Here is a 24,171-nt window from a genome sequence, read left to right as displayed (position 1 = left end):
GGGAAGGGTTAGAGTTAGGGTTAGGGAGGGGGGCAAGTATGGAGGAAGGAACTACTGTATAGAGGGTAAAGAGGGGTGGGAGGGGTGGGGGGAAGGGAAAAAAATAACAGAATGAATCAAACAACATTGCTCTATGTAAATTTATGATTACACAAATGGTATGCCTTTACGCCATGTACAAACAGAGAAACAACATGTATCCCATTTGTTTACAATAAAAAAAAAAAAAAAAAAAAAAATCGGTGGGTTGGCCTCTGTGAGCCAAGTGTGTTTGAATTCACAAGGGCTTGGGTCTGGGAGTGCTGCAGCTAGGGCTGGCAAAGTGCTTGGATGCCACAACGTCCCACCACAGTGCAGATGCCACTGGTTTGGTCACTTCCTCCATGCTCAGAAGCATTCAGAGGACACATTGTGATGCTTGGACATTTGTTACGCCCCTGAGCACACTGACCGAGAGTGTCTGGGTCAAGGGTGTGCAAACCCCATCAGTCTACAGGCTTGGTGGGTGAGGGGCTAGCAGGAAGCTCCTCCTGTCACCAAGCCCCATCCCTAGGTGCAAAGAGAGAAGCCTGGAGAGTGAATTTAGCCCTTTTATGGACAACTTTACCTTAGCCCTCAGGTGGGTGAGGAGGGACAGAGCTTACCACAGACTGTCTAACTGGTTTGGACTGTTGAGGCTGGAACAGAGAAGGAACATACCACACTGCAGACAACCTGACCCACAAGCCCTCCTCCCGTGCCTGGTGGAGTCCAAAATTAGAGGTCCCAAAAAGAAGTGTCTGCATTTTAAACACCTCAGCAAGGAAAAACCTTTGACTTTTTTTCTTTTGTTTTCCTTTATTATTCTTTTCTTTCATGCTTTGATTTTATACATATATTTAAATTTTTAAAAACTTGTTTTAATTGGTTAATTTTATATATTTTAAAATTATTTTTTCTCTTCTCATTGCATTTATTCCCTTCCCCCTTTTCAAAAAAATTGATTTTTAATTTTATTTTCATTAATGTCACCAGTACCATTGTTGCTGGTACTGGTGGTGGTTTTCTCCTCTCAAAGCAGGGCTGAGGATTGAACCGGCACTTTGAAAATGCTGGTAAGTAGTTGATGCTGAGCTACACTCACAGCCTTGTTGACAGAAATGGTACCTCACTCTATCCAAGACCTTGTCCTGCTCAAACCTTGGTGGAAACCTCAACTTAAAAAAGGGGGAGGTGAAACACCCCAGCTGGGGTGATGACCCAACCCCAAAGTGGGGCAGTCGTGAAGACCCATTACTGGACCATTCACCTCCTTAGAAATAACGTAACTGTCATGCCACCTCACTCATGAGGGGCCCTCACATAGATTGCTCCTGGACCCCAGTAGAATGCACAGTGCTGAGAAGTCTGGAGGAGCAACCAAAGAGTATACCTCATATACACCACTGTCTGTATCACACCTGCCTAAGCTCGCAGCAGGGTCCCACTCATGGGAGAAAGGGGCCCCTCAGGTTCTGATATAGCACCACAGTCAAAATTCACCAAGCACAGCCTAAGAAGCCACAGGGAAACTATAATGCAAAGTCGATTTGGAATTAAACTCAACACTGCACAATAAGCCAATATCCCAGGGCACATTATCAACAAAAAGCTGCTAAGAACCTTGCATAATAGAGACACTTCCATTCCAACAGAAGTGCAAAACTCAGCAAAGAAGCACACACACACACAAAATGAAAAAACAAGCAACCCAACTCTCAAATCCATAACTCTGTAGTAACTGAATCCCTAGATACTGAAGTGGATGTAATGCCAAATAATTAAAAAATTGTTAAAATGATCAGTGAATTCAAAGAAGATATGAATAAACAGCTGGAGGAACTAAGGAAGACAATGGATAAGAAAGAGCAATTCAATAGAGATTCTGAAAAAGAGCCAAACAGAAATCTTGGAAATGAAAAGTTCAATAAGTCAAACAAAAAACTCAGCTGAAGCTCACTGATAGACTAGATCAACAGAAGAAAGAATATCAGGGCTTGAAGAGAAGGTGAATGAACAAGCACATTCAGACAGTAATAAAAAGAAAAGTATGAACAGAACATACAGGATCTCTAGGACAGCAGTAAAAGATTAAACTTACAGGGTTGCGGTTGTGGCTCAATGGTAGAGCACTTGCCTAGCATGTGTGAGGCACTGGGTTTGATTTTCAGCATTGCATATAAATAAATAATAAATATCCATCAACAACTTAAAAAAGACTGAACTTACAACCCACAGATTTAGATGAAGAAGTAGAACTACAGGGAAATGTCATAAAATCCACAGTGAAATAATAGCAAAGCATTTCCTAGATCTTGGATATGATTTGGACATCCAGGTGCTAGGGTCATTCAGAACCACAAATAAACATGACCAAACACCTCTCCATGACATATTATAAACTGCCAAAAATGTAGAATGACAAAACAAAAAGAATGTTAAAGACTACAAAGAGAAGCTTCAAGTCATGTATAAAAGCAAAACTATCAGAATAACACATATCTCACCAGAAACTCTAAAGGCCAGGAGGGCATGGAGTGGTATGTTTCAAGATCTGGAATAAAACAACTGTCAACCGAGGTTACTTTATCCAGCAAAGTTACCCTTCAGAAGGGAAGAAGAAATAAAGACCTTCTAATATAAGCATCTAACCAAGAGAATTGTGACCACTAAACCAGAATTGCAGAAGATACTCAAAGGAATCCTACTCTCAGTTGAAGAAGCAAGATAAACACAAGCATAAGAGCAAGGGAAAGAGTAAATCTCACTAAAAGAATAATTAAACAAGTGAGGAATAGGACAAAAATGTATTTCAGCAAAACATTGAACCTCTAAGATGAATAAGAAAGAAACAATTCTCAAAACAACAAAAACAATGAAATGTCAGGATCTTGTAATTTCTAAGTAATAACACTGAGTGGAAATGTTCTGAATTCTCCAATTAAAAGGCACAGACTAGTTGGTTGTATAAAAATAACTATTTGCAAGAAATTTATCTCACTGGAAAAATGATACAGATTGAAAGTGAAAGGATGAAGAATCATATTCTAATCAAATGGAATCTAAAAGCAAGCAGGAGGAGCTATACTTGTATCCAACAAAATACACTTCAAACCAAAATTGGTCAGAAGAGACAAAAATGTCACTACATATTTATAAAGGGAATAATTCATCAAAAGATCAAAAGATATACTTATTATAAATATATATGCACTAAATGTGGGGAGAGATAAACCCCAATGCAATAAAAGTGGGTGACTTCAATACTTCATTCTTACCAATAGATTGATGTATTTTATTGTTTGGAAAATCTGAGTTAAATGACACTAGAGATCAAATGGACTTAACAGAGATCTACGGAATATTCCACCCCAAAACTACCATTACCCTGCTACATTCTCTTTATTGGCACACAGAATATTATCCCAAATTGATCATATTTCAGGCCATAAGGCAAATATTAACAAATACAAATACATTGAAATAATTTCTTGCATCTTCTCAGATTATAATGGAATGAAATTAGAAACCAGCATCAAGGGTAACCACAGGAAACATGCAAACATACAGAGATCGAACAACACACTCCTGAATGAGCAGGGGGTCACTGAAGAAATCAGGAGGAAACTAAGAAATTCCTAGAATCAAATGAAAATGAAAATACAACCTACCAGAACCTATGGGACACAGCAGTTATGAGAGGAAAATGCATAGCTGTATGTGTCTACATTAGAAAACAGATCGCAAATAGGTAACTTAATGATAGGTATCAAGGTCCTAAAAAATAAGAACAAAGAAAACCCAAAATCGAAGGAAGGAAAGAAATAAAGACCAGAGCAGAAATCAATGAAATAGAACAATATAAAGGATCAATGAAACAGAGTGGGCTTGCTGAAAAAAACAGACAAAATTGATGACCTTTTAGCTAAACTAACGAAAAGAAAGAGAAGACCCAAATTAATAAAGTGAGGGCTGAAAAGGGGGTGCCACTGAGATCCAGAGGATCATTCGGGACTATTTTGAGTAATTTGTGGCATTAAGTTGGAAGAAATGGGCACATTTTTAGATACATATATCCTACCACAGCTGAACCAGGAGCTTTTAAAGAGTCTGAACAGAATATAGCCAGGGGAATATGCAGCAGTAATGACAAGTTCCCAGTAAAACAAAGGCTGGGAATGGCATGGATTCACAGCTGAGTTTATCAGACTCTTAAAGAAGAACTAACACCAATGCTCCTCAAACCACTGTACAAGTAGAAGGGGAGGGAACTCCTCCAAAGTCATTGTGAAGCTAATATTACCTTGCTACCAATACCTGATAAGGACACAAATACGGATCAATATTTTTTTCTTAACTCATCTGCATTGATTACTCTTTAAAGAGGAATATGGACTTGGGTACTACATATTTCCATTCACAAGCCTTAGTAAGTTACTTACTTTTGATGTACATAAACACAAAGATCCCCAATAAAATACCTGCAAATTGAATTTGGCTTCACATTCAAAAGACTATTCACCATGGTCAAGTTGGTCTCATTCCAGGGAAGGAAGGTGGGTTCAACATAAGCAAATATAACACGTTTAGAACCAAGAATAAAAATCACATGATTATCTATCTCAATAGATGCAGAATAATCCTTCAATAAAGTTCAACATCATGATAAAAACCCTGAATAAGCTAGGTATAGAAAGATCAAACCTTAACATAATAAAGGTCATATATGAAAAACCCATTTCCAACATCATACTGAATGTGGGAAAACTGAATGCATTTCCTCCAAAATCAGGAATGAGACAAGGATATTTTCAGTCTTACCACTTCTATTTAATATAGTACCAGAAACTATCCAGAGCTGTCAGGCAAGAGAAAGAATAGGTATACAGATAGGAAAGGGGAGAGTCAAATTATTCCTGTTTGCAGATGGTAGGATTCTATCTCTAGAAAAACCTTGGAGTTCACTGAAAAGCTCTCAGACTTGATAAGCAAATACAGCAAAATAGCAGGATACAAAATCAATACACAAAAACCATCAACAATGAACTCACAGAGAAAGAAAGCATCAAAACAATTCCATTTACAATAGCCTCAGATTAAAAAAATAAAAAAAGGTACCTAGCAAGACACCTAACCAGGGAGGTAAAAGACCTCTAGGATGAAAATGATAAAACACCAAAGAAAGAATCAAAGAAGACTCCAGAAGATGGAAAGGTATCCATGGCTGGGAGAATTAAGACCATAGTACCCAAAGTGACCAATAGATAGGTTCAACACAATCCTATCAAAATACCCAAGTCATTCTTCATAGAAAAACAACAACAATACAAAAAATTCCTAAAATCCCTATGGAAGCATGAGAGACCCTGAATCTCCAAAGTCATCCTAAGCACAAAGCACAATGCTGGCAGCATCACAATGCCCAATTTCAAATTCTACTAGAGCCACTGCAGCAAAACGGCATGGTATTGGCATAGAAATAGACACGTAGGCCAATGGAATGGAACAGAGAATCCAGGGATACACCCACGCATCCGCAACTATGGGATTCTCAACAAAGAGTTAAAACCATGTCAGAGAAGACAGCCTCGCCACACCCACCTGGAGAAGACTGAGACCAGATCCCTCTCACCCTGTACGAAAATCAGCTGGAAATGGATGGAAGGCCTAAATGTAAGAGCTGAGACTCCGAAACTTCCAGGGGACAACATAGGAGAGACTCTTCATGATGCAGGCACCGGCAACCACTTCCTGAACAGACTCTAGCAGCTTAGGAAACAATAGCAGGAGCGGACAAAGGGGACGGAGTCAATTAAAAAGGGTCTGCTCGGCAATCAATCAATAGAGTGAAGGGATAACCCACAGAATGGGAAAAAATCTATGCCAGCTATTCATCTATCAGGATTAATATACAGAATATATAATGAACTTGAAAAATCCAACAACAAAACAGCAATCCAATTAACAAATGAGTAAAAGAGTTTAAAGAGACACTTTTCAGAACAGGTACAAATGGGGATAAATATGTGAATAAAATGCCCCAATTCTTCAGCAAACAGGGAAGCGCACATCAAGGTTATACCGAGATTCTATCTCAGCCTGGTCAGGATGGCTACTAACAAGAACACAAAAAATAAACAATGCTGGTGAGGATTTGCAGAAATAAGAATCCTCATACACCACTGGGGGAATATTAGTTAGCATGGCCACTGTGGAAAATAGTATGCAGGTTCCCCACAAAACTAAAAATGGACCTGCCACACAAGACAGCTATCCCAGTCCTGGTTATATAGCTGAAGGACTCAAACTCAGCACACCACAGGGACACCTGCATGTCCAGGTTCACTGAAGCACTGTCCACGCTAGCCAAGTTATAGAACCAGCCTAGATGCCCGTTAGCAGATGAATAGATAGAGAAAATATGGTGTATACACACAGTGGAGTGTGATTCGGCCACAGGGGGAGTGGTGCCATGGCATGCAGGAAAATGGGAGCTGGATATCATCATGTCAAACACAATAAGCCAGACTTAGAAGGACAAGTGTCACACACGGTCACTCATGTGGAATCAAGAGAGGGAGGGAGGGAGGAAGGAGGGAGGAAAGGGATGCCATGGAGGTAGAAGGGGCTTGTTAGGTAAGGAGGAGGCCGAGGGAAGAGGGACGAGAAGAGGAGGTGGATGGATCACGCAATACACATGTGCGAAACTGTCACAGGGAAACCCATTGTTTTGTGCAATTGATGTGCACTAGTACTTATAATAAAAAATGATTTTAAAACACTTGGGTTGAATTTCTCATTGTACTTATCAACACTAAAATTCTCTCTCCAGCTATTATAGAGCTCAATTGAAAAATGCAATAGGGCATATTGGACTAGGAAAGAGCCACTGAACCAGGGACAGACTTATAAGTGACATTTCTACATTGGATTCATTAAAGGAAATATTAACAGGCTGGAACACAAAGCCAATTCCTTAGTCAGGGATGAAGCCCTGTATGGCCTCCGAGCATGGGCTGTGGATTGCATTCACTAGCTCCAGAGCACATGCGGTTTCCTTGTGGGCAGGGAGTAGATGATGGCTGTCCCTTCCTCGGGTTGACATGAAGACTGAATTAGGAAGCTCTCAGCGTGCTTACTCTGAAACCTCATTCCTCTTCCCTCTCAACTTCTCAACTTGCTTACTCTGAGTCAGTGCCAGCTGCTGTGCTGCTCTGCAGCCAATTGATGGACAGAAAGCACCACAAACTACTAATAAACTTTGGGTAATGAACTAAGGCTACATATCCAGCTCCGTTCCTATAACAGAAAACTAGGAGCAAGACATCAGTGTGTATTACAGAAATGAATGTGCACACTCATAAAATTAAAAGACTTTAGGGATTAAATAACTCATTACTAAATGATACAAGTTTTGCTGCTAAGTATGACAAAGTATCTAGGCTTGGCAGTAAAGATAATGTCAGGTTTTCATTGTAGCTGCAGGAAAAGTGAGGCAATGCTACAGACTATCATAATATAGTTGAATTTATCATGGAAACGGAAGATAATTAGGTTGGCTCTTCATTCTGGTTTGCTGGGACATCCCCAATTTATGCTGATGGGCTTGCTTAATTATTAATCATCATCTCAGATGTATTGCTTGCTTTAGATTATAAACAACATGGTCACCATAGTCACAAAACCCCAAGCAGCTGGATGATGATGGAAAGCTCTGCCTTTGGATCTGGAGACAGCACAGACTGCTATTTGCTTCCTCTCACCATGGCCAGGAAATGGTTCAGGGAGAAGCGCAAAACAGGTCATGTGCAAAAATGGTGCCGGGCAAGATGCTGGCTTCCTGCCAGTCCTAATGGGACTCGATGGCCATGGAACAGTCGTTTTGGTCAGGAAGATGACCCTCAGTTTTCAGGTGAACTGGGGCAAGAAGCCCCTTCTGCACATGCTGTGACTTGGTACAAGTTCATGTCCTCTTCTGGTGTCACTGTTCATGCTGCTTTTAAAAAACCTGAACCTGGGCTTCCTGGGCAGCCCAGCCTAGGGGCCCTGGGGTTTGTGGCAGGGAGCTGAGCAAGGGCTCCAGGCTGCTCTCGCTCTATAAATATTTCTTTAGATTTGTTTTCATTTTAAACAAGGAAACCTCATTCCTCTTCCCTCTCAACTTCCAGACACTGGAGAAAAATCCAGGGACTCTGTTAGATGGTTTGGTCCAATACTTTCTGCTTACATTCTAGCAACAGTCACATATTTCAAAGTTTTTAGAGATTTGAAAATGGACATTTTAAAATCCAAGTCTGTCTCCTCTTCCTTGACCACCATTCTAAGGAATTCTCAACTGCTATCAGCTTCCATCTGATAAGAATAAACATAACCTGTCATCCAGAGATTTCTGCAGGAAGACTGGTGGCATCACCAGAAAGCACCAGAGATGCCACGGCATCTCTGCCTGCATGGTGCCAACACACCTCACTGTGTGTGTCCAGCCTATCTCCGGCTAAATATAAACAAACAACAAACAAATAAAAAATAGAAAATCTGGGAATTATGGCTACAGAAGAATAGAAATGTAATAAGCCACACCAGTGTAGGCATTACAGAACTAACCCAAGCTGAGTTGGGGGAGGGTCTTCCATATCCAGTTATGGCAGGATGGTCACTGTGACCCACCCTTTTTCTGAAAACCATTGCAATTGTTGGATAAGATATGCATCTTTAATTTTTCTTGCAAGCATCAGATAGCTACAAAATAGAGAGAGTACAGTATCATCAGGCCAAAAATCTAAGCAGAAGCAGCAGCCAGTGGAGGTAACTGGTACATGGAAGCTGGAGGCATCTATCAAATTGGGGAAACTGAGTTTTGGTTTTGATACCTTTTCACAGGAATACAGGAATCAAAGTTCAGGACCTTTGAGCAGAAATCAAGACCCTGGTTTATGGACATCATTGTCTCCCTGACCCCTCTCCATAAAGTCAGGCTCTGTAAGGGAAGCCTCAGGTTAGGAGTTTCCTACTGTTTATCCTCAGGGACTACAAGGAGAAGTCCCTTGGTGCTGGGCAGACTATGCTGGAAAATAAACCTGTAGCCCCAAGCCATCCTTGAGGCCTTAAAGCTGAAATCACATCAGGTGGATGGTTCAACAAGCACAGAGCCATTTAAGGTGGTCACGAGTGGTGGTAACCCGGGCATCTGGCAAGGCAAAACTGACCCTCCACGTAGGGACACATCTTCATCCAACACCTCACAGGTTATGTCCCTTCCCCACCTGCCCCAGCTCATGGTAAATAATAAGCAGTAGTAGACATCTCAGCAGCACCACGCTCCAGACTTCAGATTCTGGAATTATTGGAACACATTTCCTTACTGTGCTTAAAGAAGTAAAAGACAAGCTAGCATATTTCAATTTGGGACAAAGAGAATGAGAAAAAATAAAACTAGAACAAAGATGAGTATAAGTAAAAATTATATGGAGGGAAGGGCAAGGTGACACATGTATATGAATTTAAAAATACTGATGTTGTTTACAAATACTTTTTTATATATAAAAATACCCAAAGTCTCTACAAAACATCAAATTTAAGACAGTGAGTTTATCTGGAGAGGAACTGACTTTCTCTGTAATCTTTTTCCTGTATTTTTTTTTTTAAGGGATCATATGCGTATTATATATCTGATATTTAAAGAGCATATATGTAGAATAACAGACTGATGGCTATTTTTTGTAAAATAAATGTGGATAAATTTTAGATCATTTTTATTTCTCTATATTTTAAATATTATAAAAGCCAGCAAAACAGAAAAAAAATTTCAATTTCTGGACCAAAGTAGAAATCAAAAGAGAAAATAAAGACTATTTAAAAAAATAAAATTTAGTACAAATTAGAACAAATGAGTACAGGTAAAGCCCGGTATAGAGGGAAATTCTTTAACTCAAATGCTCAAGTATTTTGAAAATCAGCAAAGTATAGATACAAATGAAAAAAATGATCTAATATATGTTAGAGAAACAAGGAGATAGCAAAGATAAAGGCATATAATACTCAGAAAAATAGAAAAACCATCATCACTTATCCAAGGTTTATTCATGCATATTTTCTAACAACGTTGGATATACTTTAAGTCAATGTTGGATATTATGAAGCCACACAGGCAGCTGCCCTCATCATCTGGACTCTGTGGAGGGGAGATGACAGGGGCACGGAGGTCTCACGGTAGCACAGTGACAGTAACACTGTACTGTTCTATAAAGCCACGAGCAGGTTCTCTAAAGGGCTGGTGGAGTCGGGAATCAGGCGAACACAACATAGAAAAACGTGGTCCACAGAAGGCGTGGGTGTGCTGAGGATTTCCAGCTCACCTAGCAAAAATAGTTAGGCTCCTACTTTATTTGACACACTAATATCAACAGCAAATGGATCCAATATTGAAAGGTGAAAATGAGCATGAAACTAAGAATCTCGGTGTGGTCTGGATTTTCTAAACAGGACAATAAAAAATGGCAAGGATGAAAAGGCAATTCGTGAAAAAGAAGAAAAAAATGGATCTTAAATCTGTGGAAAGATGTTCCACCCTAATATAGGAAGAAAAGTAGATGCAGGTTTTTTTTTTTTTTTTTTTTTTTTTTTTTAACTTATTGGATTGGCAAAGATAAATCTCTGAACATATTGTCACTGGGTAAAGAGCTGGGGATGGGAAATTGGGTTCAGAGGGAGTTCTGCCCAATCCATCAAAGTTCTAAAGGCGTGTGTGGCCTTTGCACGGCGATCGTGGCTTCAGGAATTTATCCTACCGTCATCCTGGGCAGAAATATGCCTGTTTGAAGTAGTGAATGCTGGGGGCAAAACTACATGGCCCTCGGCCAGGGACAGGTTAAATAAGTCATGTTGTAGCTCACGGTGACACACCTGGCAGCCAGTGGAAAGGACGAGGCAACTGGAATAAGGATGTGATGTGCTGTCCTTTGAATGCAAACCAAGGACACGAGGCGAAGCAAGAACAACGGGAAGGTGAGGTTGCCAAAGCTGGGAGACAAAATTTCACTGTACTCATCCCCATTTTAAGTGTTTGAAAATTTCCATAATTGAGAGAGAGGTGGGGGTGGAATCTGAAGAGGACTGAGACTTGTCACCATATCCCACATTGTTTTCTGTGGAAGCCTGGTAGCAGTGCTTGCCTCTGCGAAGGCAGTGGCTGGCAGGTGGAGGTGCCCTCCATACACTGAGATGCTTAATTACAGCCACATCACCTATTAGACATGAAGGGCAGGACACTGGGCACCAGTTTTTCATCTGTGATCTGCATGTTTATAATGGCAGGAGTGGAAAACAAACGCTCCTTTTAATACTGTAATGACTTCCCTGGCAATTTTGTGTTCTCTGAAGTTATTCATCTCCACAGAGGGGAAGAGAGGGCAGGGAGATACTTCCACTGTAGTGTAGATCTTTAAAGATGGTTGATAATGTGAATGGGTTTGTAATGTGAATAATTAGGCTGTTAGGTTTCCATAAAACCAAGGAAAGTTCAACTAAAGTTTCTCAAGTGCAGGGCAGGTGGAGGTAGAGGTTAACAGGAGCCTTAAGACCTTGGGAGCCAAGTTTTAAATTTATAAAAGGACTGGACTCAAATTTTCTTTGATCCCTGAGCCACTGAATTTGATGTACCCATAAAGAATAGCAGATGCTGTGACAAAACCTAGTTCACACAATCTGAAGCTTACCTCAGTGTATTCCCTATAGGTCTAACCCACACAAGGGCCTGGACTTTGGTGGGTCTGAGAGGAACAGCCTCTGAACGGGGCAGAACAGGTGCATAGGTAGCCCAGCTCCAGCAGAGGCAGGGGCCTCACACGACTCTGGGAAAGCTCAGGGCAGAGGTGGTCTTGAGGAAGGACTTGGGCACAAGGGCCAAACCGGAAAGCAGAGGGCAGCCCTGAGGCTGCTGTGCTCACCCTCTCTGTTATGGGCCTGAGGTTTGCCTGAGGGAATGAGGCTTTTTATAGATTGGCTCTCTCATGCATATTTCATCTCATTTCCTCAGGACAACATATTGATGAATGGATTTCCTTTTCTCATTATGTATTGGCATTTCTGATAAACAAGGACTCAAACTGTCAGATTTCCAAACTCTACAAATGGCCAACTGCACAGGTCAGAAGGTACACACCCCATTCATTCCAAGGTGAATTTTTTTGTTGAAGAACAGTTTGGAAGTGTGGGCTCAGCCTCAGGCCATTACTGATGGTCCTAAAGTTACAGTTCAGATCAGTGTGTTCTGCTCATATTTCTATCTTGACAAAGTACCTGCGGCCCACAGGTAACAGCCCCAGGGAATCACTCAGTGCCCGCCCCCCTTTTTTTTGGTATCAAATTTCTTTATTTGAAGGAATGGTACAAATTAAAGAATGTAAGTGGCTGTTTTGGTCCAACTTATAGAAAAGATGAAGGTGGCCCCAACGCGCAGACACTGCCTTGGTGACCAGGGAGGTCACTTCCAGGCTATGGGGCAGTCAGCCTAAGGTTCAGCTCTCCTTATCCCTGTCTCCAGGGTGCGCTTGTCAGAGATCCTCTGCCGTGCCCGACTCTGGGGCTCCCATCTTGAGCAAGTTGGTTACAGGGTCACCCAATTCTTCGATGGATCGCACCTGGTCATTCAGGTAGTGAGTCTCAATGACGTCACACCAGTGGGGGTCATTTTTGTCAGCGGCCAGTTTGTGCAGACCCAGAAGTGACTGATCCTCGCTTTTCTCCAAGTGCAGAGCACATTCCGCTGCACGGAGCCCCCCCAGGCGGCACGGCCTGGTTTCTTGACCCCTGAAGGAAGATCCGGCCACCCCGACGGTTCTGCAGCTTCTCAGTGCGTTCCCGCTCCTCAGGAGACTGGAGAAGGAAGTACTTGGCAAAGCCCTTCAAAGCTGCCCCATCTCCCCCAAAGTAGGCGGCAGTGGACAGCTAGACGTGGGCGGCGGAGAGCTCCAGGTGGACCTGGCGATTGACTGCGGCCTCCGAGGCCCGGTGGTGGTTCTGGCGCACCAGCGGCGGGGACGGGACGCGGTCCTCAGGGCGCGGTGGCTGCGCGGCGCTGGAGCTGCGGTGGCGCCGGGAGGAGCTGGGCAGGGCTGCGGCCCCGAGCGGCAGGCCCGGGTGGGGGTCGAGCGCCAGTTCCGTCTTTTTTTTTTTTTAATTGGGAAGGGGACTGGACCTTTCCATGCCACCGCGGCCCCTCCTGGCTGCTTAAGCAAAGCTCAGTTGTTCTGTGGTTTTCTCCTGGGAGAGCCCGTCCCACCTGGCCAGTCTTGGGAGACCCGGAGGGTCGTGCACAGTTCTGACCCAGGGAGCTGTTGATGAGCCACGTGTCTATCAAAACACCGAGCTGGAAATCTGCCCTGCAGAAAACGCAGTCGCCTCCGTGAGGACCCTGCTGGCAGCCACCACGCAGCTCCTCCTACCCTCGCCGTCTAACAATGTCTGATTCCAGTTAAGGCAAGAACCACGGGGCACCTGCTGGTACTACAGGCAAAGCGAATGAGGAGTGAGAGCAGGCTCCTTCTACAGCCTGGAGGCCAAGGGCACCCGCCCCTCAGGCCTGGCTTCTCGGTGGCACGACTAGCAAAGAGAGGCTTTGAAGACAGCTCAGGCAGTGGGGTGGCCTCAAGTGTGCCAGCCAGCTGTTCCGCTGTGGCGTCTGCCTCCCTCCCTGCCTCCCCAGGCACGCCCATCAGAAGTCTGCAGGTGGGGTGCGCCCTGGCTCTCCCCGCTCCAGCCACCTTAGGAGATGCCACAGTCTCCTTGCGCCTGCTCTGTAAAGTGGGGATCCGGGGAGTATCTCCTCTGTTCATCCACAGGGTAAAATTCTCTGTGCCAGCCGGGGAGTACTTTGCTATTTTTTCTTATTTTTACAGACTGTATTTTGATTCATCGTACACAAGTCGGGCACAACGTTTGCTGTTTGGTAACAATTTAAAGCACAACTTTGAAGCTCCTTGTACCCAACAACCGCTCTAAACAGTAGAAATGATGGAACTGTAGAAATTGAATCCTGCCTCTGCTGCTTTATTGAAACGTCCGTGGCAGACACATGGTACCAGAAATGGGGTTGGCAAATATTCTCATGGGCCTATCAGACTTTTCAGGAAAAGATTTTGATTCAATGAAAATTATTCTGCAAAAGATGGATTCAGTTGACCTTTGAAAAATTTCCTTTTGTTCTATCAAGAAGCAGCAGCTAATCTGACTGGAAAGACAATCTTAGCACTTGGTTCAATTCTCTGTTTCACTGAGGAAAACCACTTCCTAGCGTTTTCCACTTAAATTGTCAGATTTCCAAACTCTACAAATCGCCACCCACACAGGTTTTTTCTTAACCCCAAGAGGGTTAAGAAAACAACGACAACAAAAAGTCCCCAGACTGAGTGTGACCACTGGTCAACAGGGATAGTTCAAGTGTATCCGTGGGGCCAGCGCTCAGGAAAGCCGGTGGGCACTGTCAGGAGGGCCTGCTGGGGTGGAGCTGCCATGGGCCCCCGGGGTCCCTGCACATCCCCGTGTGGCAGCAGGAGGTCGTCTTAATCACCGCTTCTTAGCCCGCTCCTCTAGACATGATTTTCTTTGAGCCCAGAGATTTATGACCTTGAGCATGCTTTTGATTAAATGTTAAATGAATCAATTAATCCGATGACCCAGAGTAAACTGCATAAAGGGTCTCAGTCGGGTATGTCCTGGAAACCCCACAACCCCTGCAGGTCTTGTCCTTGTCCCTTCCCTCTTCTGCTTGAGGAATAAAGTCTGGCAGTTGGGGATAGCCCCTACGTGGCCTCATGTTTTCTAGCCTTTTGTGGGTCATGCTTAGTCTTCATTTGACATTGAGCAATTTGAGTCCCTCTCTTGTGGGACAGTGGGACACTCAGTCTGTGCCCGAGCTCGCCTGGGTGGCCTGTGTTTCTCTGCTGCCTGCCACCTCCCAGGCTGCTCCTCCAGCCGCTGCTGCTCCCTCCTCCCAAGCAGCTCCATGCTGACTCAGCAGGATGCTGTCCTCTCCCGCAGGTGGAACCCTGTGAATGCAGCCTCCCCCCCTTCCCCTAGCCGCCTCAGGCCTCACACCAGCCTCAGACTCTTCGGAAGGCTTAGCATGTGGTGAGAGAGTCAGCAGGCAGAAGAAAAAATGAGAGCAGTATCAGATGTCCCTGGCCTTCCCAGGGTTTCAGGGACTTCCTCCTCTTTGACTTGAGGGCAGTCTCAGAATCCAAAGCTGAGTGAGTGTCTGAAATCAAGGGCAAGATCCTCTCCCCTGCTGTTCCTCAGTGTGTGCCCGGCCCCACCCTCCCAGGACACCCTTTCAGGATTCTGCTTAACGCATGTGCTTGATATGCCCTTGTGTATTCTCCGCTTCATGCATATAATTCTTCTTAAGAATTCTATAGTGAAATTGACTTTTTCAGTCTTAAGACTTAAGTCTCTCATAAGCCCTCTCAGATCTATCCTTAACTTCTTAGCCCTCCTGCAACGTCTCATTTTTATTTCCTCTTCTTTCTCTTCTAGAGCCCAGCAGGAACTGCCCACCATCAGTAGGTACACAAAACCTCCCCTGGTGCTTCCAAAGGGACCTGTAATATGCAAATTTGTATTGGCTTGTCTCAGCCTCCCACTCTGGTGTGTGTTTCTGGGGAACCGCAAACCCAATACACAAGCCAGGGCAAATTCATCACCAGGCACAGAGATGTTCTGTTGTGCTCCCTGCCATAGGGGGTCAGACACCCCTTCGCTTATTCTTTTCCTCGTGGACTATTCTTTTCTCCAGCCCACACTTGGCCATTCATGCTTGGCTGGGGTTCTGGAGAGCTTGGTAGAAGCTGGTTAGAAGTGAGATGAATACACTGAATTTATTTTCCTCTAAAATAGCTGATGGGGATGAAAAATAAATTAAGCTTTGCCTCCTTTTTCAAGACTGGGGGTCTGGGATGAGGAGTTTCAATTCCAAGGATTGTTTACCATGCAGTAAATGGTACTTTGGAAAGGTACCTTCACAGACAAGAACAACTTAATTCAACTGTCCTTGATTTTTTAAAACCAAACAGAACAGTTTAGAGAAGATGAAATTTTTTTCTATTAAGAACTAGCTTAGATGTGAGCTCGATCAATATAGTGTTAGTAATGGCGTTCTCTTTCCTCTGGGAATGATTACGTGGTGAATTTGGGCAAATGAAGCAGAATTAGTTGTGTGGCTGTGTCAGGTGGCGCAGGGCAGAGCACAGAGAATTCTGAATGCAGTGGATCATTCAGTGGATTCAATCTGTGCTGCCAAACAAGAGCCACCTCCAAACACTCCCCACACCTGCGTGGAGATACTCCAGGTCTGTGTATGACAGGTGAGAAGCCATGAACTCACTCTTCCTCCCATGTCTTGGAAGTTTCCAGACAGACCCCAGCCTGGAATGAACAGCTGGACTTTTCAGTGAGTAGTGGCTGAAGGATAGCAAAGGCAGGGCTCTTCCAAAGCCTCCTTGAGCGGGAAACTCGAAGGCCTCACTTCTGTGGGCATGCACAGCTGGTGGGGGAAAGACACCAGTAGGGAGAAATGGCTTCCCCGATCCCACAGCCTGGGAGTGGCAGTCCCTGTTTGGCACAGTGCACAGGTGGGCTTGCTTAAAGGCAGGAATAAAAAGCTCCAGCTGAGGAAATCCACAGGTCAGACACTTAGGGGCTCTGAGGAAACTGGGGACATGTGTGCAGAATGCTGAGTGTTGCTGTTCGCCACTTCCTCAGGTCCTCAAGTAAGTCCACACACAGGCCAGGAAGCTGATGATGGGCCACTGCCTTGCATCAACTTAAATCCCCGACAGGTTAGAAAGGCACATGGAAAAACAGAACCGTCGATAGCCACCCAAGTCAGCAGAAGAGATCACATGTGGGCCCTACCTGCTGCTGAAACGGGAGACAGCTTTGGGAGCATGGAAGAAATGGGGGCTTCACAAGGAAACATTAACATGCAGAATATCCCAAACTGGGACTCTTCCTGGGCCAAAATGCAATATGCAATAAAATTACAACAAATTACACCATCCATTAAGAAAGAAACTCATACTCAGGGAGACAATTCTATCTTTCAATAGAAGAAGAAAAAAAAAAAAAAAGACAAAGGATAGGAGCAGATAATGCACAGAACAGTCACTGGCAATGGATGTGGGAGCCGGCCGGTCCCTACTTCTCATGCAGTGATGTCACATCAATAGCTTGCAGTTGGCTCTAGTGGGAGCTACATCCCCAGCCCTTCTTTTTTTTTTAAATTTTTAAAATTTTTTAAATTTTTTTTAATGTTGAGACAGGGTCTTGCTAAGTTTCTAATGGTTTCACTAATTTGCTGAGGGTGGCCTTGAACTTGAGATCTTGCTGCCTCAGTCTCCCAAGTCACTGGGTTTATAGATGTGCACCACTGTGTCCAGCACTGGCTTTTTTTTTTTTTTTTTTTTAATTTATTTCTTAAAGAGTCAGTTTCCAGCATATCATTGGCTACTAGACATTCATGAAGCAGTTTGAATGCCAGTAACCAAAGAAATACAAAAGGTACAGAGGTCTGGACAAGGTGGAATAAGCATATTCCACTCTATTCTTCCTGTTAATTACAACAAAAAAGTCTGGACAGAACTCATAAGGCAGCTGATGGAAGACTCTGAAAGTTGAGAAAGAAAGTAGACTGGCCAGTGGCCCCAGGACTCAAGGAACTACCAGTGGTGAGTCCCTGTGTGTGTGCCAGTGTCCTCGTCAGGTACCTGAAAGGAAAAAACACATAAGCACACCACAGGACCTGGAAATGACTAAATGATACCAAAGAAACAAAAATGAATCCAAGAAAAGTCTGCCCTCTGAAGCCCAAAGGGCAGCCCAGAAGACAGAAACATTTTGACCTTAAAAGACATTTCTCCAACACACTAGGAAAACCCCCTCCCTGCCCCCTCACTGAGTATCATGGCTTGGGGCAGGGGGGTTGGCACATTCTGCTTTCCTTCTCTCCTCACAAGAGCAGGCCATGTTCCTTCCCTGGAGCAAGACTGTGGATAGAAATTTTAGAGGATTTCTCATCACCATGGAGTCTAGAAGAAAGGGGAACATCATCTTTTCAAGTGCTGAAAGAAATAACAGTCAACCCAGAATTCTATACCCAGTGAAATATCCTTCATAAATAGAAGTGAAATTAAAGACATTCTCAGATGAAGGGAAACTAAGACCTTGTCACCAGTTAACTTGCTTGAAAGACTAGCTACAGGAAGTTTTCAAACAGAAAGTAAATGATAACAAAGAAATTTGGAATGAGTAAATATAGTGGGTCTCTTCTTAAGTTTTAAAACTAGGTCTGGGAAAAATTTCTGAGGGTTAAACAAAGGGGTGATAAGCCACTATGAGAGAATAGGACAAAACAAAGGGGCTCCAAATCCTTAAACACAAAACTCTGTACTGGCCATGCCATCATCCCTGGTTACAGCCCATTCAGTGTCCTGAATGTCTGTATTCAGTTCTAGTAAATTCCTACTTGTTATTTAAAAAACAACAGCAAGAAGCTATATTTGGCTGAAAGCAAAAATAAGACATTTGAAGTGGTTCTCAATGTACTTAAAGGTGAAAAAGGAGGATGAATGGACCTAAAATCTGATAGTTTCTGTATCCCACCTAAAGTGATAAAATATTGATACTAGCAGACCATAATAAGTAATGACATTTATTGTAAGATTTAGAGTAGTGGTTTTGATTGAGGTGTTTTTTCCCCCCTTGGGGTACATTTGGCAATGTTTAGAGACATGATTACAAAGTGTTATCACTGTCTAGCTGGTAGAGGTCAAAGATGATGCTGAACTTCCTAAACTTCAAGAAAATCCCAAATAACAAAGAATTATCCAGCACAAAATACCAAATGTCAAGCTCTGCCCTGAAGTGATCATACCTAGAACTATACAAATATACATATTTCATAACAGTTTAGTTAAATCAACGTGGGATACTAAAGAACTAAATCACAAGGATGCACGAAAGGGAGCGCCCTGAAACAAAAACCAGAGGCAACAAACAAAATCTGAAACAACAGACTTAAATCCTAACACGACTGTGTTAAATGTAAATGGTTTAAACTTCTGTTAAAAGATAGTGACTGGTAGAACGGATGGAAAAAATACATGACCCAACTGTATGTTGTCTGCAAGAAACTCTTTTCTAATGCAATGATGTAGGCAGGTCAAAGGTAACAAAAAGGAAAAGACATACTCTGCAAATGCTGAGGGTGTTTTAAGATCAGCTGAAGTAGACTTTAGAACAGACATAGCCAGAGTAAAGAGGGACAATTCATAATGACAACAGGGACCTTACTGTTCCCCAAGAAGACACAACAATCCTAATTATGTGTATCAAAAACAGGAGAGTTTCAACATATTTGAAGCAAAAACTGTTGGACTGAAAGGAGACACATTCATAGCTGGACCCTTCCCCACCCCCCTCAGTACCTGATTGAACTCCATCACAGGAAGGGAATGGTTGTTTTATCTCTCAAACTGAAAAGGCTTTGAAATGCAGATGTTTGGTACTAGCAAAATCATGGTTAGAAAGACAAAAGCAATGTGGGAACATAAATCTACACAACAGTTCTGAAAAAAACATTTAACTCCTATATTCTGAGGCTTTAAATGACCAGACCTTTTTTTCAATCCTCCACTATTTCACTTTTAAGACTTTCCTAAGGGAATAAAGAGGTCCAAAATTTTATCTATCTAGACTTTCATAACAGAGCTGCTCATAAGAGCAAAAACTAGAGACATCCAAACATGCCCACTAATGGCAAGGCCTTACATCTTTTTTTGGGGGCGGCTACTGGGGATAGAACCTTGGGGGCTCTAACAGTGAGCTACATTCTCAGTCCTTTTTTATTTATTATTATTATTTTTTTAAATTTGAGACAGGGTCTTGCTGAGTTGCTGAGTCTGGTCTTGAACTTAAGATCCTCACTAGGTTTACAGGTGTGTGCTAGGCTCCAGAAACTAGTCTATATTCCAACAAAGTGCTACTGTTAAAATAACGTTTTATAGGATTAATAATGCCATGCTCTATGGGAATGATTTTAAGGCAAAAATGTGGGCTATAAAGCTGGGTATATAGTATATAATTTAAATTATTTTAAAAACACAGTTATACAAAAATTACCAGAAGAAAATTAACAATAGCAATAAAAAATTACCAATGATCTGTGTTTTTCATCTGCCTGTGTTTCCCCCCCAAGTTCTCTATTGTGAAATTCTATATTCATACTCAAAACAAACCATTACTTCCAAAAAAGCAAAAAAATGAGAAGATATGCACAAAATATCCAACCTAAGTCTAGAACAGAGAGACTCAATCAGTGATGAAATTCTTGTAGTTAATTTTGAAAATAAAAAATTTAAGAAAGTGTAACCTTTATTATTCTTAGAGTGACCATCTGTCTTGATTGTCTGTCTCTGTCTTATGGTCCGGGTTACTTACTAGCAGTGTCCTCTGCCCTTCTCAAAAGTATAACAGTTTAGATGATAAGTGAAAGGATCAGCTTAACTATTCCGAATATTTAAAAAAATTACTCCTAGGAAGTTAAAATGCATTGTGCCCTGACTATATCCCAGCACTGTGTCCAGGGCTTCACGCCAGCGACCTCAGCCAACCATCTGAGTAGCTGAAACATCTTCATTTTATGGAGGCGCTAGGAGGCACCAGTTGGCTCAAGGTCACACAGTGGCAAGCAGCAGGGTCTGGGTTGGGACCGCATTTGAGCGGGGCGGCCTACCTGGGTCTGCCTGAGCACTGGGTTGGCCGGCAGGGGTCTGGCAGGGCCACTGGGTGCCCGCGGGGCCTGGTGGAGGGGTGGAAGCACTCGCCGAGGTGACTGGGGCTGAGGGACAGCAAGGGCGTTGAGGGGTCTGCTGATGTCCACGTTCTGACCCTGCGGCCATCTCCTGTCCTGCGGGGTCAGAGCAAAGACCCATGAGGCAGTGGGTTCACCATGTGGGCGATTCCGCGGGGAGGGGCAGCACCTACCCCTCTGCTGTAGCTGAGGGCGGCGGGTGCAGGGCGCCCACGGAAGAAGGAGCCCTTTAGTCACTCCCACTTCGAAATTCTAACAGAAGCACATGCCCCCCCTCCCCGCCACGTCTGCAGCGGAGGAATCCGTGTTTTATTTAGATTTTTGAAAACTAATTTGATTAGTAAACAGGTGCAGAACACCCGCAGAAGTGCCAAGAGGGAAGACCCCGACCTCCAGGAAATGACAGAGGAGGTGTGAGGGCAAGATGGCCCTGCACGACAGGCTCAAGGTGACAGAGAAAGCAGACGGCCGGCTGCAGGGGCTGGCCCTCAGGACGCATGCCAGGGGCTGCTCTGGACCCTGGTCCCACAGTCCCTGTGTTTAGCGACAGATGGGAACAGGCAATGCAGGGCCTTGTACTCCATGCCCCTTCCTCCCACTCCCCTCTCCCCTTCTATCTTTTAAACACCGGCTACACTGAGGTGTGATTGACATGTGGTTGCCGGGGACACTCAACGTGCAGGGTTTGGTGACTGCTGACCTAGGTGTACACCCACGAGGCCATCAGGACAAGCACAATCATGGACCTGTCACCCGAGGAGCTTCCTTGTCCTTCTCTCCTCCCCCACCTCCACCTCCTGCACCTGGCCTCTGTGGACATGTGCTCTGTCACCACGAATCAGTGCGCATTTTGTAGAGTTACATACACACCTAAATGGGATCTTTTGTGTGGTTCTTTCACTCAGAATAATTGAGATTCATCCACCATATCGTGGACGTCAGTGGCTGATTCCTTCTAAACACTGAATAGTGCTCTGCTCTGTAAATATGTCACAGCTTGTTCCTAATTTCCCGTTGATGGACATCTGGGTTGTTTCAAGTTTGGGGCTCTTAAGGAGAAGCTGTGCTTTGCTGTTCTAGAGTTAGCCACTCTTGCTCACGACCCCAGGTCTGGGAGGAATGGGGGACCCCAATGAAACCCCACTTTCTACTTTCTGGATCAAGGGAGACAAAACGGTTTATTGTCTGCTGACTATGAGATGGTGATTTTTTTCAATCGTTTATCATTTCTTGACTTCAATCTTGTTCCCTGTTAAGATCTGAATCCTTTCATTGGATGAGTTCAACATTCAAGAATTCTTACAGATACATCGAAAACACTTGGTGGGAAAAAACGTAGCATGAGAACGAACTCGGGTAATAATTCAGTGGGGTGGCAGGAAAACAAGGCAACCGAAGGGAACCAGGAGGTGCTCTGGCCGAGGGCTCTCGCTCTTTGAAAGAACGGGGCAGACTGGCTTCCCCAGTCCTGGGCTGGAGCAGAATGGGCAAAAGTGGGGCTGAGTGACGTTCATAGAAATGTCCCGGAGTGACAGCAGCCACAGAAGCTCACCAAGCCCAGCTGGCGGCCTCTGGAAGCTGCAGGAGGGTCCCAGTGACAGGAGGCTGCTTGGGCCAGCCTGTGATTGGCGGGGTCGTGGCTTGCGGTATCCCACATGCCACCACACATCTCAGCAGGATCTCGGAGGGCTACCATGGGTCACCGTGGGCCTCCTCCAAACCCACGGTCACAGGGACCCTGACTCATCAGCATTCAAGGACCTGAATGTGCGGACTGTCTCCTGGGAATCAGCCAGGACCCGCTCCCTACCAATCTTGTGCTGCAAACCCCACGTCCTCACGGGCCCGCCCAGGCCCATATCTGTCCAACGCTCACCTTTGGGATGCTGGAGTGCGGCGGTCTGTTCGATGGGCCCTTCCCAAGATGGGCGAGTTGCGCCTGGGTGGGCTGGGAGCTGCCGGGTGGCCGGGAGGGTCGCACACACCTGCAAGGCAATCCGACTTGCTGGCCACAGCCGTTCCTTCTCCTTGGCGTCCCTCAGCCTTGAGCATTGTGACACAATATCATTTACTTATTCTAACTGGGTGTGGCAAACACGCAAAGGAAAATGATCTAATGCTCTTATCAGATTAAAAACTAGATGTTGACCTCCTTTCCCCAGAGCCTCTGTTCTGTCAAATTAGCTCTTGCTCCTCATAGACGCGGCTCTGAGGTGCCCAGGGGGAGTCTGGTAAGAAGCTGGAGCCGCAGCAACGGTGGCTTTGAACGTGATTGGACCCAAAGCCACCACATCTGGTGGGAACACCTCGGGGTCCCCAGGTGTGGTCAGACTTCCCAGCGTCAGGGCGGGAGAAAACCCATCTGCACACGTCACCAGCACCCTGCTCAGCCACGCAACGAGCAGCACAGCGTTCAGAAGGAATACGACACACAGCTGCCCCCAGGCTTCCCATGCAAAGCCTGGTTCCTTCTTCCCTAAGGACAGTGACGGGAGAAGCAGCTACGTCCTTCCACCACCCTCTCGTCCTTCCTCCACCCTCTCGGGAAGGAGGACAGCCCCGCCCAGCGCACCTCAGCTTCTCGATGGTGGTTTTTTTGTTTGTAAACAGCAGTCGGATCAAGGTCCTCCTTTTGAGATAAACAGCAAATCCAGCAGCGAGAAGACACAGCACGGCCACCAGGGTCCCTATGGTCAAGCCTCGGTGATCTGAAACACACATGGGGCCCCGGAGGGCGGCAGTGACAGTGAAATGTGGGAGGTATCGACCTGTGACGTTTACGGCAGAAGACTCTGAAGGAACGGGCAGACTGGAGGTGAGGGACCCCGAATGATGTGCTAATAATTAGTTTTACTCCGAAGACCGTGTTTGAGGCTCCACCTCCGCAGCCATCGTTCATCTGTGACAAGTGCTAAGCAGGATCCCCATGAGGTCGGTGGGACTGCGGCAGGGCCACATGGCCTCCTGCGCAGGGTCGCAGCAGAGAGAACGGCGGAACCACAGAAGGTGACGGGAACTGCCGCTGGAGTCCCAGCATGGGGACATCCCGGGCCACGAGGGCGGTGGCCCCTTCACACAGCCGCCGCTCCTGGGCTGCTTCTCTCAGTGCTTAGTGCAGGAGCCTGCTTTCTCTTCTCTTGTGTTATTTTTATAAGGAGATGTTTAATTTCCAGACACCTCAAATTAGTGAAAAGAGAAAAAGAAAAGTCAGCTTAAAGAAGCGCCCCTGGGTTTTGTTCTGCCACGTTCGGGACTTGGGAAGGCGGCCTTTTGCTGGAGAACCCTTTCTC

General features: G+C 44.6%; 1 protein-coding gene and 1 pseudogene across 3 annotated transcripts in view; both read right to left on the bottom strand.

The window, feature by feature from the left end:
• Positions 1 to 24,171, bottom strand: part of ADAM12 (ADAM metallopeptidase domain 12) — a 331,659-nt gene that overhangs the window by 13,200 nt on the left and 294,288 nt on the right. For both annotated transcript variants that reach the window (XM_079136781.1, XM_079136782.1), the window contains 3 exons: positions 23,454 to 23,589; positions 22,758 to 22,866; positions 20,804 to 20,977 (listed from right to left, as the gene is read on the bottom strand). In XM_079136781.1, coding sequence (XP_078992907.1) covers positions 20,804 to 20,977; positions 22,758 to 22,866; positions 23,454 to 23,589 — 419 coding nt within the window. The remainder of the gene's footprint in view (positions 1 to 20,803; positions 20,978 to 22,757; positions 22,867 to 23,453; positions 23,590 to 24,171) is intronic.
• LOC306660193 (ferritin heavy chain-like) lies at positions 11,817 to 14,124 on the bottom strand (annotated as a pseudogene). Its single transcript has 2 exons — positions 14,097 to 14,124; positions 11,817 to 13,130 (listed from the first exon to the last, which is right to left on the bottom strand). The product of its transcript is annotated as a ferritin heavy chain-like (transcript).

This window comes from Sciurus vulgaris (genome assembly GCF_902686455.1).
Source record: "Sciurus vulgaris genome assembly, chromosome: 4".
Taxonomy (NCBI): domain Eukaryota; kingdom Metazoa; phylum Chordata; class Mammalia; order Rodentia; family Sciuridae; genus Sciurus; species Sciurus vulgaris.
This window is presented reverse-complemented; position numbering and strand designations above follow the sequence as displayed.